This window comes from Microcebus murinus, unplaced genomic scaffold (genome assembly GCF_040939455.1).
Source record: "Microcebus murinus isolate Inina unplaced genomic scaffold, M.murinus_Inina_mat1.0 scaf005_hap2_Mmur4.0, whole genome shotgun sequence".
Classification (NCBI taxonomy): Eukaryota; Metazoa; Chordata; class Mammalia; order Primates; family Cheirogaleidae; genus Microcebus; species Microcebus murinus.
Genome location: NW_027438951.1, coordinates 214,256 through 227,397, shown reverse-complemented (window position 1 = coordinate 227,397; position 13,142 = coordinate 214,256). Strand labels below are relative to the sequence as shown.

Below are 13,142 nucleotides of genomic sequence, written 5' to 3'. Positions count from 1 at the left end.
TGTTTACTGTTGGCATATATAAATTCTACTGATTTTTATATGTCGATGCTTTATCCTGCAACTTTACTGAATTTGTTTATCAGTTCTAACAATAATTTTTGTGTGTGTGAAGGATTTAGGTTTCTCTAGATATAAGATCATATCATCTGCAAACAAGGGTAATTTGAGTTCCTTTCCAATTTGGACGCCCTTTATTTCTTTCTCTTGTCTGAATGTTCTAGCTAAAACTTCCAGTACTATGTTGAATGACAGGGGTAAAAGTAGACATCCTTGTTTTGTTCCAGATGTTAGAGAAAAAGCTTTCCATTTTTCCCCATTCAGTATGATAGTCGCTGTGGGTCTGTCATATATTGCTTTTATCGTGTTAAGTTCCTTCTACACCTAGTTTTTTGACAGTTTATTATCATAAAGTGATGTTGAATTTTGTTGACAAAGTCATATGGTTTTTGTCCTTCCTTCTGTTGATATGATGTATCACATTGATTGATTTGTATATGTTGAACTGTCCTGGCATCCCTGGCATGAATCCCACTTGATGATGATAAGTAATTTTTTTAATTAATTTTTATTTCAGCATATTATGGGGGTACAAATATTAAGGTTACGTATATTGTCCTTGGCCCCCTCCCCCCTTGAGTCAGAGCTTCAAGCATGTCCATCCCCCAGACGGTGTGCATCACACTCATTATGTATTTATATTCCCATCCCCTCCTCTCCCCTCCCTTCTCCAACACCCAATAAATGTTATTCCTGTATGTCCACTTAGGTGTTGATCAGTGAAACCAATTTGCTGGTGAGTACATGTGGTGCTTATTTTTCCATTCTTGGGATACTTCGCTTAGTAGAATGAGTTCCAGCTGTATCCAGGAAAATACAAGAGGTGATATATAACCGTTGTTTCTTATAGCTGAATAGTACTCCATTGTATAATATACCTCATTTTATTAATCCACTCATGTATTGATAGACACTTGGGTTGTTTCCACAACTTTGCAATTGTGAATTGTGCTGCTATCAACATTTGAGTGCAGGTGTCTTTTTTATAGAATGTCTTTTGTTCTTTTAGGTAGATGCCCAGTAATGAGATTGCTGGATCAAATGGTAGATCTACTTGTGTCACTTTAAAGTATTTCCATATTGCTTTCCACAGAGGTTGAACTAGTTTGCAGTCCCACCAGCAATGTAGGAGTGTTCCTATTTCTCCACATCCACTCCATTATTTACTGTTCTGGGACTTGTTAATGAAGGCCATTCTCACTGGAGATAAGTGATATCTCATTGTGGGTTTGATTTGCATTTCCCTGTTGATTGATGCATTTTTTTCATATGTTTGTTGGCCATTATTCTGTCTTCTGGAAAGTTTCTGTTCATGTCCTTTGTCCACTTTTTTATAGGGTTGTTGGATATTTTCTTACTGATTTTCCTGAGTTCTAAATAGATAGTTATCAGCCCTTTATTGGATGTGTAGCTTGCGAAAATTTTTTCCCATTCTGTGGGTTGTCTGTTTGCTCTCATGACAGTTTATTTGGCTGTGCAGAAGCTTTTTAATTTGATCAGGTCCCATTTATTTATTTTTGTTGATGCTGTGATTGCCTTTGGGATCTTCTTCATAAATTCTTTGCCTAGGTCAATGTCTAGAAGAGTATTTCCAATGTTTTCCCCTAGAATTCTAATAGTTTCACACATTAGGTTTAAGTCTGTTACCCAGTGTGAGTTGATTTTTGTGAGAGGTGAAAGGTCTGGATCCAGTCTTCTATATGTGGCTATCCATGTTTTCCAGCAATTTATTGAATAATGATTCTTTTCCCCGGTGTATGTTTTTGTCTGCTGTGTCATCGATTAGATGGCTATATGGGGATGGTTTTATATCTGAGTTTTCTGTTTTATTCCACTGGTCAATGTTCCTGTTCTTGTGCCTGTACCAAGCTGTTTTAATTGCCATAGCCTTGTTGTATAGTTTGAAGTCTGGTAAATTGATAACTCCCATTTTGTTTTTATTGCCTATAATTACTCTTGCTATATGGGTCTTCTCTGGTTCCATATGAAACGTAAAATTATTTTTTCTATATCTGTGAAAAATGATGATGGTATTTTCATAGGGATAGCATTGACTCTGTAGATCACTTTGGGTATTATAGACATTTTAACAATGTTGATTCTGCCGACTCATGAGCATGGTGTGGTTTTCCACCTGTTTACATCCTCTGCTATTTCCTTCCTCAGAGTTTCATAGTTCTTCCTGTAGAGGTCTTGAACCTCCTTAGTTAAATATATTCTTAGGTACTTTATTTTCTTTGTTTCTATTTTGAAGAGAATTGAGTCTTTGATTTGGTTCTCAGTTTGACTGTTATTGGCGTATACGAATGCCTCTGATTTGTGTGTATTGATTTTGTATCCTGAGATTTTGCTGAATTCATTTATCAATTCCAGGAGTCTCTTGATTGAATCCTTGGGATTTTCTAGATATAATATCATCAGCAAAAAGTGAGAGTTTGATCTCTTCTGCTCCCATTTAGATGAGTAATGTTTTTAATGTGTTGTTGAATTTTTTTTTGCTGGCATTTTGTGGAGAATTTTTGCATGTATGTTCATCAGAGATGTTAGCCTGTAGTTTTCTCTTTTTTGTAGTGTGTTTTTTTTTTTTTTTTTTTTTTTGGTCTGGTTTTGGTATCAGGGTGATATAGGCTTCGTAGAATGAGTTTGGAAGTATTCCCCCCTCTTGGATTTTTTGGAATAGTTTAAGTAGGATTGGTATTAGTTCTTCTTTGAATGCTTTGTAGAATTCAGCAGTGAAGCCATTGCGGCCTGGCCTTTTCTCTGATGGGGGACTTTCCATTACTGCTTCTGTCTTGTTACGTTTATTTATTATTTCTTTCCTTCTACTAATTTCATTTTGTTTGTTCTTGTTTTACTATTTTCTTGAGGCCCAATATTAGCTTGTTTATTTGAGATCTTTCTTCTTTTTTGATGTAGGTATTTCTTACCTGAAGATACAACTAAAATTTGCTGGCTGGTTCTTTCCCCAGCCGTTCACATAGGACCTGAAGCCCCAATCTAAAGTTATTCTAAATCAATTCTAGGAATCCTTAGGTGATGTCTCATGTAAGTTAGTGAAGAATCACCTGATATGCTTTTGCTATTACTTACCGGTGATGTTCAACCAATTCACAGCCAATTAGATTGGCACCTCTTTACTGCAACTACTACTAGTGCCCTAAAATCTTGCAGCTGGTTCTTCTGGTTTTTAAGATCATATATTTTTTTAGTAGAGTTTGGGGCTATATTCCATACTTTTAATAACTAGTAATCTCTTTACTTTTCATTTCTGAATAGTTTACAACTCAAGTTTTTATTTTGTAATAAAGCATTGCTGTCAAAAAGTCTGATGACAAATAGATTCTTGTTCCCTTTATACGTGACTTGTTCTTTTTGCCTGGATGCTAAAAGGACTTCTGGGTCCATTTCCCCAGGTATACAGTATACCCTTTCATTTTGTGTGTGTGTGTGTGTGTGTGTGTGTGTGTGTGTGTGTGTGTGTGTGTGTAACATTTCAGGAACATTTTGTTGAAATGAAATGTTTTCCACTTCATTTGAATTTTTTCTGGTCCCTTGCTTTGGTTTTTGTTTTGGGGGATTCTTATTATTTTAATGTTCAACTTTTGTTTATGTTCAGTGTTGTCACTTTCACTTTAATCCATTTTCTATCTTTATTTCTTTTTATATTTTAAGAAATTTTCTCATCTTTTATGTATTTTAAGACATTATTTGTTATAATTATTTACCTCTGTGTTCTTTCTAGTTTCGTCGTCATTTGTGAAATGAATTTTTATTTTACTTCTCATTCTTTCCTGAATTCTGTCACCTTATTTCTGCATTTTCTAATTCTGATTAATGCTTGATGTTTTGTATCATTTTCTTAATGCTACTTGTTTTGAAACTTACTACAATTTTCATGTATTTTGTGGTCATTTCTTTCTGTTTTGCTTATGTTATCTGTAAAATGTTATTCTGTTCCTTATTCTCTTTTTATTATTACTTTGCATTGGATTTTACTTTGCTCTATTCCTATTGTCGTTTTTATGTAAAATGAATTTTCCTGAACTTTTAGAAGGGAGGAATGATCCTAAAGCTTCTTTTTGGTTCTTTATGTAAACTGATAAAAACATATAGCAGCTGAGATGCCTGGCTATGTTTATACTACCACTCTCCCTCCCCCCTCACTTTTCATCACCACTGTTCCTGTCCTGTTGTCCTATTGTCATTGTCCCTATTTAGAGTCTATTGCCAGTAGATTCTCTTCAGTGGAAGGCCCTATGGCATAAGGAAGTTGTAAGGATATTTGTGAGTTTGTAGTACCTAGATTTCTCCAGCTCTTGAGACCTTACCGCCAGGCTCACCTACTCAGGAAGCATGCAAGCCTTTCTCAGTTTTAGCTGCTATCCTCCACTTAGCTGGCTGATGTTTTATGTAGCTACCTCTTGGTTATTTTGGAATTTTCACATCTGCTGGGTGCCTCATTGCTTTCCTCTGTTTACTCCCATACCAATACTCATGTCATGCAAGTCTTACAGCTGATAATCACATGTCCTCATTTGCTCTTACTGTAGTGTTCATGGACATACCTAGTCAGTTTTTTGTATATGTTGTCTGGTTTTCTGTCCTAGCCTTTTCTTTTAAATGGCTTTATTAAGATAAAATTTATGTATCATAAAATTCACTATTTTAAAGTATACAGTTCAGTGCTTTTTTCATTATATTCATAGAGTTGTATAACTATCATCTCTATATAGTTCCAGAACATTTTATTCACCACAAAAAGAAACCTCATACCCATTAACATATATTCCCCATTCATCCTTCTACTTACCCAGCCCCTGGCAACCACTAATTTACTTTCTTTTTCTATGGATTTACTTATTCTGGACGTTTCATATGAATGGAGTCATACAATATATGGTCTTTTGTGGTCTGACTTCTTTTACTAAGCATGTTTTCAAGGTTCATCCACATCATAGCATGTATCAGAGCTTCATTCACTTATTGCTGAGTGATATTCCATTGTATGGATATACACATTTTGTTTATCTGTTTATCATTGAACATTTGGGTTGTTTCCACCTTTTGGCTAGTGTGAATAATGCAGTGAACATTTGTTTACAAAGTTTTTTGTATTGATGTATGTTTTCAGTTCTCTTGGGTATATATCTGTCCAAGTTTTTAATGTTTTTTGTGTAGGTCTTTTAAGAGACTTAAGGAGATTCCACAATCACTGCTGCTACCATCTTCCTAAAAACCTCTGATTTTGCTTGGTTTTATTTTAATTTAGTATCCTAATTAACTGGGAAATTATTTTAATAAATAACATAAAGGAACAATGTTAACTTTGATTTCCCCCCAAACAGATAGCTAATTGTCCCAGCACCATTTGTTTAATTATCTCTTCTTTCCCTGCAGATTGAGTTTCCCTTCTGCCTGGATCTATTTCTGGGTTCTCTTCTGTTCCTTTGTTCTGTTTGTTTATTCCTGATCAATGACCAGAGGAGCTACTTATGCAAAGCGGTAGGAGGGTTTTCCAAGCCACAAAACAGCAAGTTCTGAGGCCCTCAAAGCAGAACCTAGCTTAAAGAGACAGAAAGAAGGTTAGGCCAGTGTGGCTTTGGTTCTGCAATGGAGAGTAACAATGATAGATGGTGGGACAAAGAATAGTGATTTTAGTTATGGTAAGGAGTTGACGTTTGATAGTAAGTTCAATAGGAGGCTATTGAAGGGTTTTAGAAGTGGCAGGAACTGACCTTCTTTTGCTGGTTTTCCATTCACTTTTGAATGGTTGTACAATAATCCGTATGTAGTTGGATAAACCATTTTCAAATTAGTTTCTTTTTCTTTTGGGGGACAGAGTTTTATTTGTTAGTTTTTTGTTTGTTTGTTTGTTTTTAATACAGTTTTTGACTAGGTAATACATTTACCTGGTTTATAATTAAAAAGATACAAAAGAATATTCTGTGAAAAGCATATCTCCCATCATTAGCCTTATGTACTCTCCTCTTAAGCAATTAACATTCATTTCTTGGTATCCTTCTGGGGATATTTTAGACATACATAGACAAATAAGATTATATCTTTCCTCCCTCCTTTTTTACAGAAATTGTGACATAATGTGTGTACTGTTCTGCCCTTTGCCATTTTCACTTCACAGTGTGTGTTGAGGATCTTTGTATATCAGCATGAGGAAAGCATCTCGTCGTTATTTTCCATTCCTCCATAACAGCTAATTGTGAGGATATGCCATAATATACTTAACAGGTCCCCTATTGATGGACATTTGGGTTCTGGGTTTTGTTTTTGCAGATGTTATAGCAGTATTTCTAGTCCATATGTATTCTGCATAAATGTGTAACTGCATAGTATGTGGAATTGCCTGCTCAATGGGCTGATTTTCATGTATTATTGCCAAGTTGCTCTCCACAGAGACCACCAGTTTTCACTGCCAATATTTTAATGCCCATATTCTCATCTTCATGGTACCATAGTGTGTTTCAAACTTTTAAATCTGTGTCAGTCTGAAAGCAAACAATGTCTTTTCACATTATTTTCAATTTGTGTTGCTTTTAGTATGTGACTGAAGTTGAGCATCTTTTCATAATGATTGAGCTATTTTTATTTACTGTGAACTCTGCTTATATTGTTTTGCCTGTTTTGCTATTGGGTTATGGACTAATGGCCTTTTACTTAAAGTGTTATTGAAATCACAAGGGGGTTTTGGCCTAGGTCCTGTTGCTGGTCACACAAAGATCGAATTATTGAGACAAGGAGGATTGCCAAGGAAAAAAGGATTTTTTTAATACGAAAGACATCTTGTTGGTGCTACCGAAAGTTCAGTACTTGTCTCTGTGGCCAAGAACAAATAACCAGGATAAGTAGTTTGAAGAAAAGGAAAGAGAAGTTTATTAACCTGCTGGCAGATGAGGAGGATGACAGACTGTCCTCTTAAAGAAACATTGTCCTCTCTTTAAGCAGAAATGCAGAGCTTTTAAGGAAGGTTTTCAACTTTTGGCTATTGTTGTTTAACTATGGTTGGTGGTTCTGGTTGACATTATCAGTGCTCATGACCTTTGCCTGGACAATACCATTGAGCCATCTCCTGTGGTTTAAAACACTATAAAACAAAGAACGCTCCTCTGCACTTCTGATTACTGGCCTCGGGCAGGAATGCAGATTTTAATTCCCCAAAAGAGTAGGGGTGGTTTTAAAGAGACAACTTACAGTACATTTTACCCTTTTCAGGCCTTTACCTCTGTTACATTGGGAGAATGATAGAAGCTGCCTTAAATCCATCTCCCCGAATTTAGGTCACTGTAGGTTGTGGTGTAACTAACAAGGGGCTATCCTCTTCCCCACAAACTGCCCAAAGTTTGGGCAGTTTGTGGGGAGTGGTGTGGTAGTCTGCCCAGGGGCCTTCAGAATCTCAGCTACTTTGTCTAGCAGAGAATCCACCATTTCTGGAAAACAACTCAAAAGGTCAAGTAGTTAGTTAAGGGAAGGGATTTAAAAAATATATATATACATATATATATATGTGTGTGTGTGTGTGTGTGTGTGTGTATGTTCATGGTGCTGGTTACAAAAGATTTGTGGAGCTCTATATATTTGGAAAAATCAGCCCTTTGCCTATGATATGAGTTACAAATATTTTTCAGGTTCATTGTTTGTCTTTTGACTTTGCTTATGGTTTCTGGGTTTTGTATCCTAGAAAAGCTGTCCTTATCCTAGGTTTACAAAATGATTCATCTATGACTTGGCCTGGTACTTTGATGGTGTCATTAAGTCCATGTAAATGTGTTATCTTCATGTGATGTGTAAGGTGGGCTCCAGCTGTACCTCTTACCAGAGAGCCTCATTTATGGAATTATCTTGTCCTCATGTGTGGATGAAGTGTGGGCCAAGGGAAAGAGAAACCGAGGAGGATGACCCCTAGTATTTGAGTCATAAGGTGGATAACTGTGCCATTACTGAACTGGGGAATAACAGGGCAGGAGCCAAGTTTGCAGGGTGACTTGGAGTTGTGTTTTAGGCATGTCAATCTTAAGCTGTCTGTCAGGTGGATAGCTTGAGAAAGCAGTGTTTGAGGAGTCAGCCAGCTAAGGAGAAATACTTGGCATACATAGGATATTTGAATGACTGATGAATGTTTTTTGACATGAATGAGGTGTTTTTAAATATATTCTTTTTACTTGTAAGAAGTAACCAAAATCTAGAAAACTTCTGGAAAAGAAATCATAGGAAACAGTAGTAATTGACCCTGAAGAATGAGATTGGGGATCCAGGACTGGAGAGAGATACTTTTCATTGAATATTTTCTTAACTATAAAGAAGATAACTTTTGCCTCACCAGAGTTGAGGAATAAATGGCACAATGTATGTCAACTTATTCTGTAACCAAAGGGTGAGCAAACTTTCTGTAAAAGGTCAAATAGTAAATATTTTGGATTTTTCAGACCACATGGTCTCTGCCCCAACTACTCATCTCTGTGTCACTGTGGCATGAAAGCACAACTGACTTGAGAGTAGCTGGATTCTGATAAAACTTAACTCACAGCAAAAGACAATAGGCTGGATTTGGCAGCAATATAGTTTGCCAATACTTGCTCTTACCTATCAAGCACTGTGTAAATGTTGAGTAATTGTCATGACTTTCTCTCTTCAGGCTAATGTAATGCTTGAATATGATATTGATGAAGCTCAGGCACTGTTGGAAAAGAATTTATCGACTGCCACAAAGAATCTTGATTCTCTTGAGGAAGACCTTGACTTTCTTCGAGATCAATTTACTACCACAGAAGTCAGTATCCTTTCTTTAAAAAAAGGCAGAGGGAAGGAAGGAAAAGGATTCTTTAAAAAAACATTCTTGCATTGCTTTACTGGAAAGAAGGTCCTTATTTTGTTCTTAGGCTAATGTGAGGTTGCAGGTTTTTTTTGATAAATAATGTATTTTGAGCAAATATTTAAATAAGTTTATAAATAGATTTATAAATTTGAAATGTGAAGTTGTAGAAATAATAAATTCACATTGGTGAATGAGTGTTTTCTTCCAAATATTTTCTTAAAAGAATCCAAACCCTGTAAAATAATTAAAAGAGATTTATTCTGAGCTGAACATATGTGACCATGGCCTGGAGAGCCACGCTGTGAGCAAGTGGTCCCACTGGGGTTGGGTTACAGTTTGGTTTTATACATTTCAGGGAAATAGGAATTACACATAAATTATAAATCAATACTTGGAAGGCATATATTGGTTTGGCCCAAGAAGGCAGAACATCTTGAAGTGAGGGGTTATAGGTTATAGGTGGGTTTAAAGATTCTTTTACTTGTAATTGGTTAAGGAAATGAAGCCTTATCTGAAGGCTTGGAATGTTTTAACTTAAGGATGTCTGTTAATCAGAGACAAGTCAGACATTTACTAAAACTCAAACTCAAGTGATCTGTTAAGTAAATTGATGGACTGCAGGTGTGGTTTAAGCATCACCTTGCATGGCCTCAGGCCTGTTAATGATTTAATTTCTTATTGTTATAAAAAATAACTCCAAAAGGGTCAGGGCATAACTAGACGTGTTTGACCTCCCTTCTTCTCATGGCTGGTAACTCAGCTTTTAGGTTTTTGGGGGGTTCCCTTGGCCAAGAGGGGATCCATTCAGTTGGCTGGGGGCTTAAGATTTTATTTCAGTTCACAATACCTTTATAGCTAGTCAAGTAGTTTAATTTCACAAGCATTTATTAAGGGTCTCCTTTCTTCTTCAACTGTGCTAAGCCATATGGGGCACGGAAATCAATGAAGAAAAAAAAAATGGTAGTCTGTCTCTGTTAGAACTGTACATGTGAAACAGCTAAATGATAATTTCATAGCAAACTATAGGCAAGTTCACATATGCAAAACCAAGGCAATTTAAAATTTGGGAAAGATGTGAATTAGTTCAAAGAAGGTTTTATTAAGAAAATAAAACTTAGGCTGTTTTTTTTCCACTTTTTTTTTCTTTTCTTTTTTTTCCAGTATATCTTGGAATGGGAAAACATAGGCTGTTTTTAAAGGCAGTGTATGATTTATAGCAGCAGAGAGAAGAGGTAGAGGTAGGGTATTCTGGTCAAGGGGGAGGGCAGGCATGTTGAAACCAAGCTCTTTGCCTTTCTCCCCTGACCTGTCTCTTTCTCCTAGTTCCTGTCACAGTCACCCAAGACAAAAACATGGAAATCATCCTTCATACTTCTCTCTTCCTCACTACCAAGAGCGAACCAATCACCAGATTCTTGTCAAATTTCCCTCTTAAATCTCTGCCCATTGCTGTTACTCATGTTTTGGGCCTCTTGTTCTGGGTCTCCAGAACATGTACTGAGTAGTTTTTTGGTCTCTCCTCACACTAGCTCCAGCATGAATTTAGTAAGTCATGCATCTTATTTTTATTACTTTATGATATTTCAGTGGTTTCTTGTTGGATGCAAGGTGTTTATATGAGCACTCTTGTTAAGTATCTCCAGCCAGTGCTCACCTTATGCTACTGTCTTCTTCCTGCTCTGGCTCTTCTCCAGTGCACTCTAGGTTCCAGATAACTCCAATCTGTTATTCTCACCTCCCAAATGTGCCAAACCTTTGCTGCATTTCCACACTTTGTTTCCCCTACCTGGAATAATTTCCTCTTATTTACATGGGGTACTCCTTTTTAACCCTTCTTATCTCACTTCAAGCATTAGGACAGTCATGAACATCTTCTAATTAATTCTCTCAGGGTGTTTTGTTCCTCTATACATACTTAGCACATTGCACATACTCCTTTGTTTCCTTTGCTAAACTGTTAGCTCTTCAAGTGTAGGAGCTGTACTTTTTTTCTTCTCTCTCTAGTTTAGCTTGTGCCAGGTATTTAGTACTTTGGTGAGGGAAGGCAGGCCTTTTGGGGCCTAGTGCAGGGATCATTATCTGACAGGTAATGTAGAGACTTCATCCAGATGTGAGATGATGAGGGCCTGGGAAGGCTGGTATGTGTGAAAGGAAAAGATATTAAATATGAGAGAAAAATAGAATCCAATGACTTAGATATTTACAGGAGCCCAAGAAAGGAAATCATCTCTGTCCTACAAGCTTAGAGAAATGCCATTTGTTACAGCTAATGCTGGAAAAGGTAGGAAGGTGTGCAGACATTTGAGGGAGTTAGGGCATCCAATCTCTACTATACTGATTGTTCTTCTGGAGTCTAAGCTCCATGAAAGAAAAAACTTTACCTGTCTTACTCAAGGCTTTGTACAGTGCCTAGTCAGAAACACAGTAGATGCTTAATAAACTCAATGAATGCCCTGTTATATCAAAGGGAGGATAGGAAATAAAATTATTGATAATTATACTAATTTAAATATTACATGGCAGAATATGGGTTGAATGATCTTTGAAATTTCATAGATGGAGGACTGTCTTTAAAACTTCTGAGAGTGTATCTATCATATATTTGTTAAAGATAATACTGTAGTTGACTAGATGTGTTAAACAGCTGTTGATTTGAGGCCTTGACTTGGTTTTCGTAGAATTCCTGTATTTAATTAGTAATTGACATTATAGCAATATGTGTTAAAACACTAGTTATTAACTAGTATTTCTATATGTATGATTTCTGTGTTGTTGATTCATTGTGTGAATGTATAGTCATTGTATATGTTATCTTTAGAATTGAATTTGCATTTTCTTTGACAATTCTTGCAGATATGGCCAGAGTTTATAATTGGGATGTAAAAAGAAGAAACAAAGATGATCCTACCAAGAACAAAGCATAATGCTGGCAATTAAAAATGTGGTTCAGTTTTCAAGACGTATTATTTTAAATACCCTGTTTATCCTTAAAGATTGTCATAACTTTGAATGATGATTTAACAGCAAGGTGATTAAAAATTTTAAAAAGTAAACATCATTTTATTTATTTATACAAACAAAATAAGTTTCAAATATTTTATGAAATTAGCAGTATTTTTTTTCACATTTCCCAGCAAAATTGATGCTGCTTTTCATCATTATTTTTGTCTGTCATATGAAAACTCTTAGGTGAAATGGCCGAAAACTGTGAGGTATGCTATAGAAGTGAATGCTGGACACAAGCACAGTTTACTTCTTCTTTTTCTTTTTCTTTATTGGCTGATGTTATTCTCACGTGGTGTGGTTAAACCATTTTAGAGGTAGGGGAAACACAGTTTGAATATTTGTAAATTGTTTTCCTTTGGTACATGGGGGATTTAATGGTCCTCTATTGCAGTTGTCTTCTGTAAATGGGGTTTGTGGATTACTGCTTAACCAATAGCTATATATTATGATATTCTGGACTTTTCAGGAAATGGTAATTTGCCTTCCTACACAGTAAGAGGGCTATTAAGACAACACTTTTTCTAACCTCAAATAAGTGCACAGTGTCTTTGCAATGCCAACATAAGGGAGATCATGGCCAATGTGAAGTAATATTACCCATTCAAAACGCTTTGCTAAGGTGATTTTGTATTTATTAACAGTACTCCAAAGCATCTTGAACAGGAATATTAAGATAAATGTAAATCTACAATGTTTGAAAAGAGTTGTGAGCTTTTTTATTCATGATTATAACCTCATAGGAATAGTAAAAAAAATCCCTGTGGAAAGCCATTGGTACAATGGCTAGTACTGAGTGATAGAGATTCTGGTAAAAACACAAATATATTATTCCATCTCAATGTAATAAAAAGTATACTTGTACAACAATGTTTTGTACTTCATGATATTAAAAGAGTAATGTTAAAACTGGCACAGCACTTTTTTCATGTTACTCTTTTGTCTTAATACGTTTGGGATGCTATCACAGAATACCATGGACTGGGTAGCTTATAAACAATAGAAATTTATTGCTCACAGTTCTGGAGGCTGGGAAGTCTGATATTAAGGCATCCGCAGATTCAGTGGCTGCTGAGGACTCATTTCCTGGTTCATAGGTTGTACCTTCTCACTGTGTCCTCACATGAAGGAAGGGGATGTATGAGCTTCTTTGGGCTCTGTCCTCATGATGAACTTACCTGCCAAAAGGTCCTACCTAATGCCATCACCTTGGTGGTTAGGATTTCAACATACAAACTATGGAGTGAAACAAATG

General features: G+C 36.1%; 1 protein-coding gene across 2 annotated transcripts in view; it reads left to right on the top strand.

The window, feature by feature from the left end:
• Positions 1-11,937, top strand: part of VBP1 (VHL binding protein 1) — a 45,298-nt gene extending 33,361 nt beyond the window's left edge. The window contains exons 5-6 of one of the 2 annotated variants that reach the window (XM_012757883.2): positions 8,705-8,843; positions 11,738-11,937. In XM_012757883.2, the coding sequence (XP_012613337.1) occupies positions 8,705-8,843; positions 11,738-11,808 (210 nt within the window). In that variant the 3' untranslated portion in view covers positions 11,809-11,937. The remainder of the gene's footprint in view (positions 1-8,704; positions 8,844-11,737) is intronic. The other variant, XM_075999778.1, reaches the window with a different exon arrangement.
• The last annotated feature ends 1,205 nt before the right edge of the window (positions 11,938-13,142 follow it).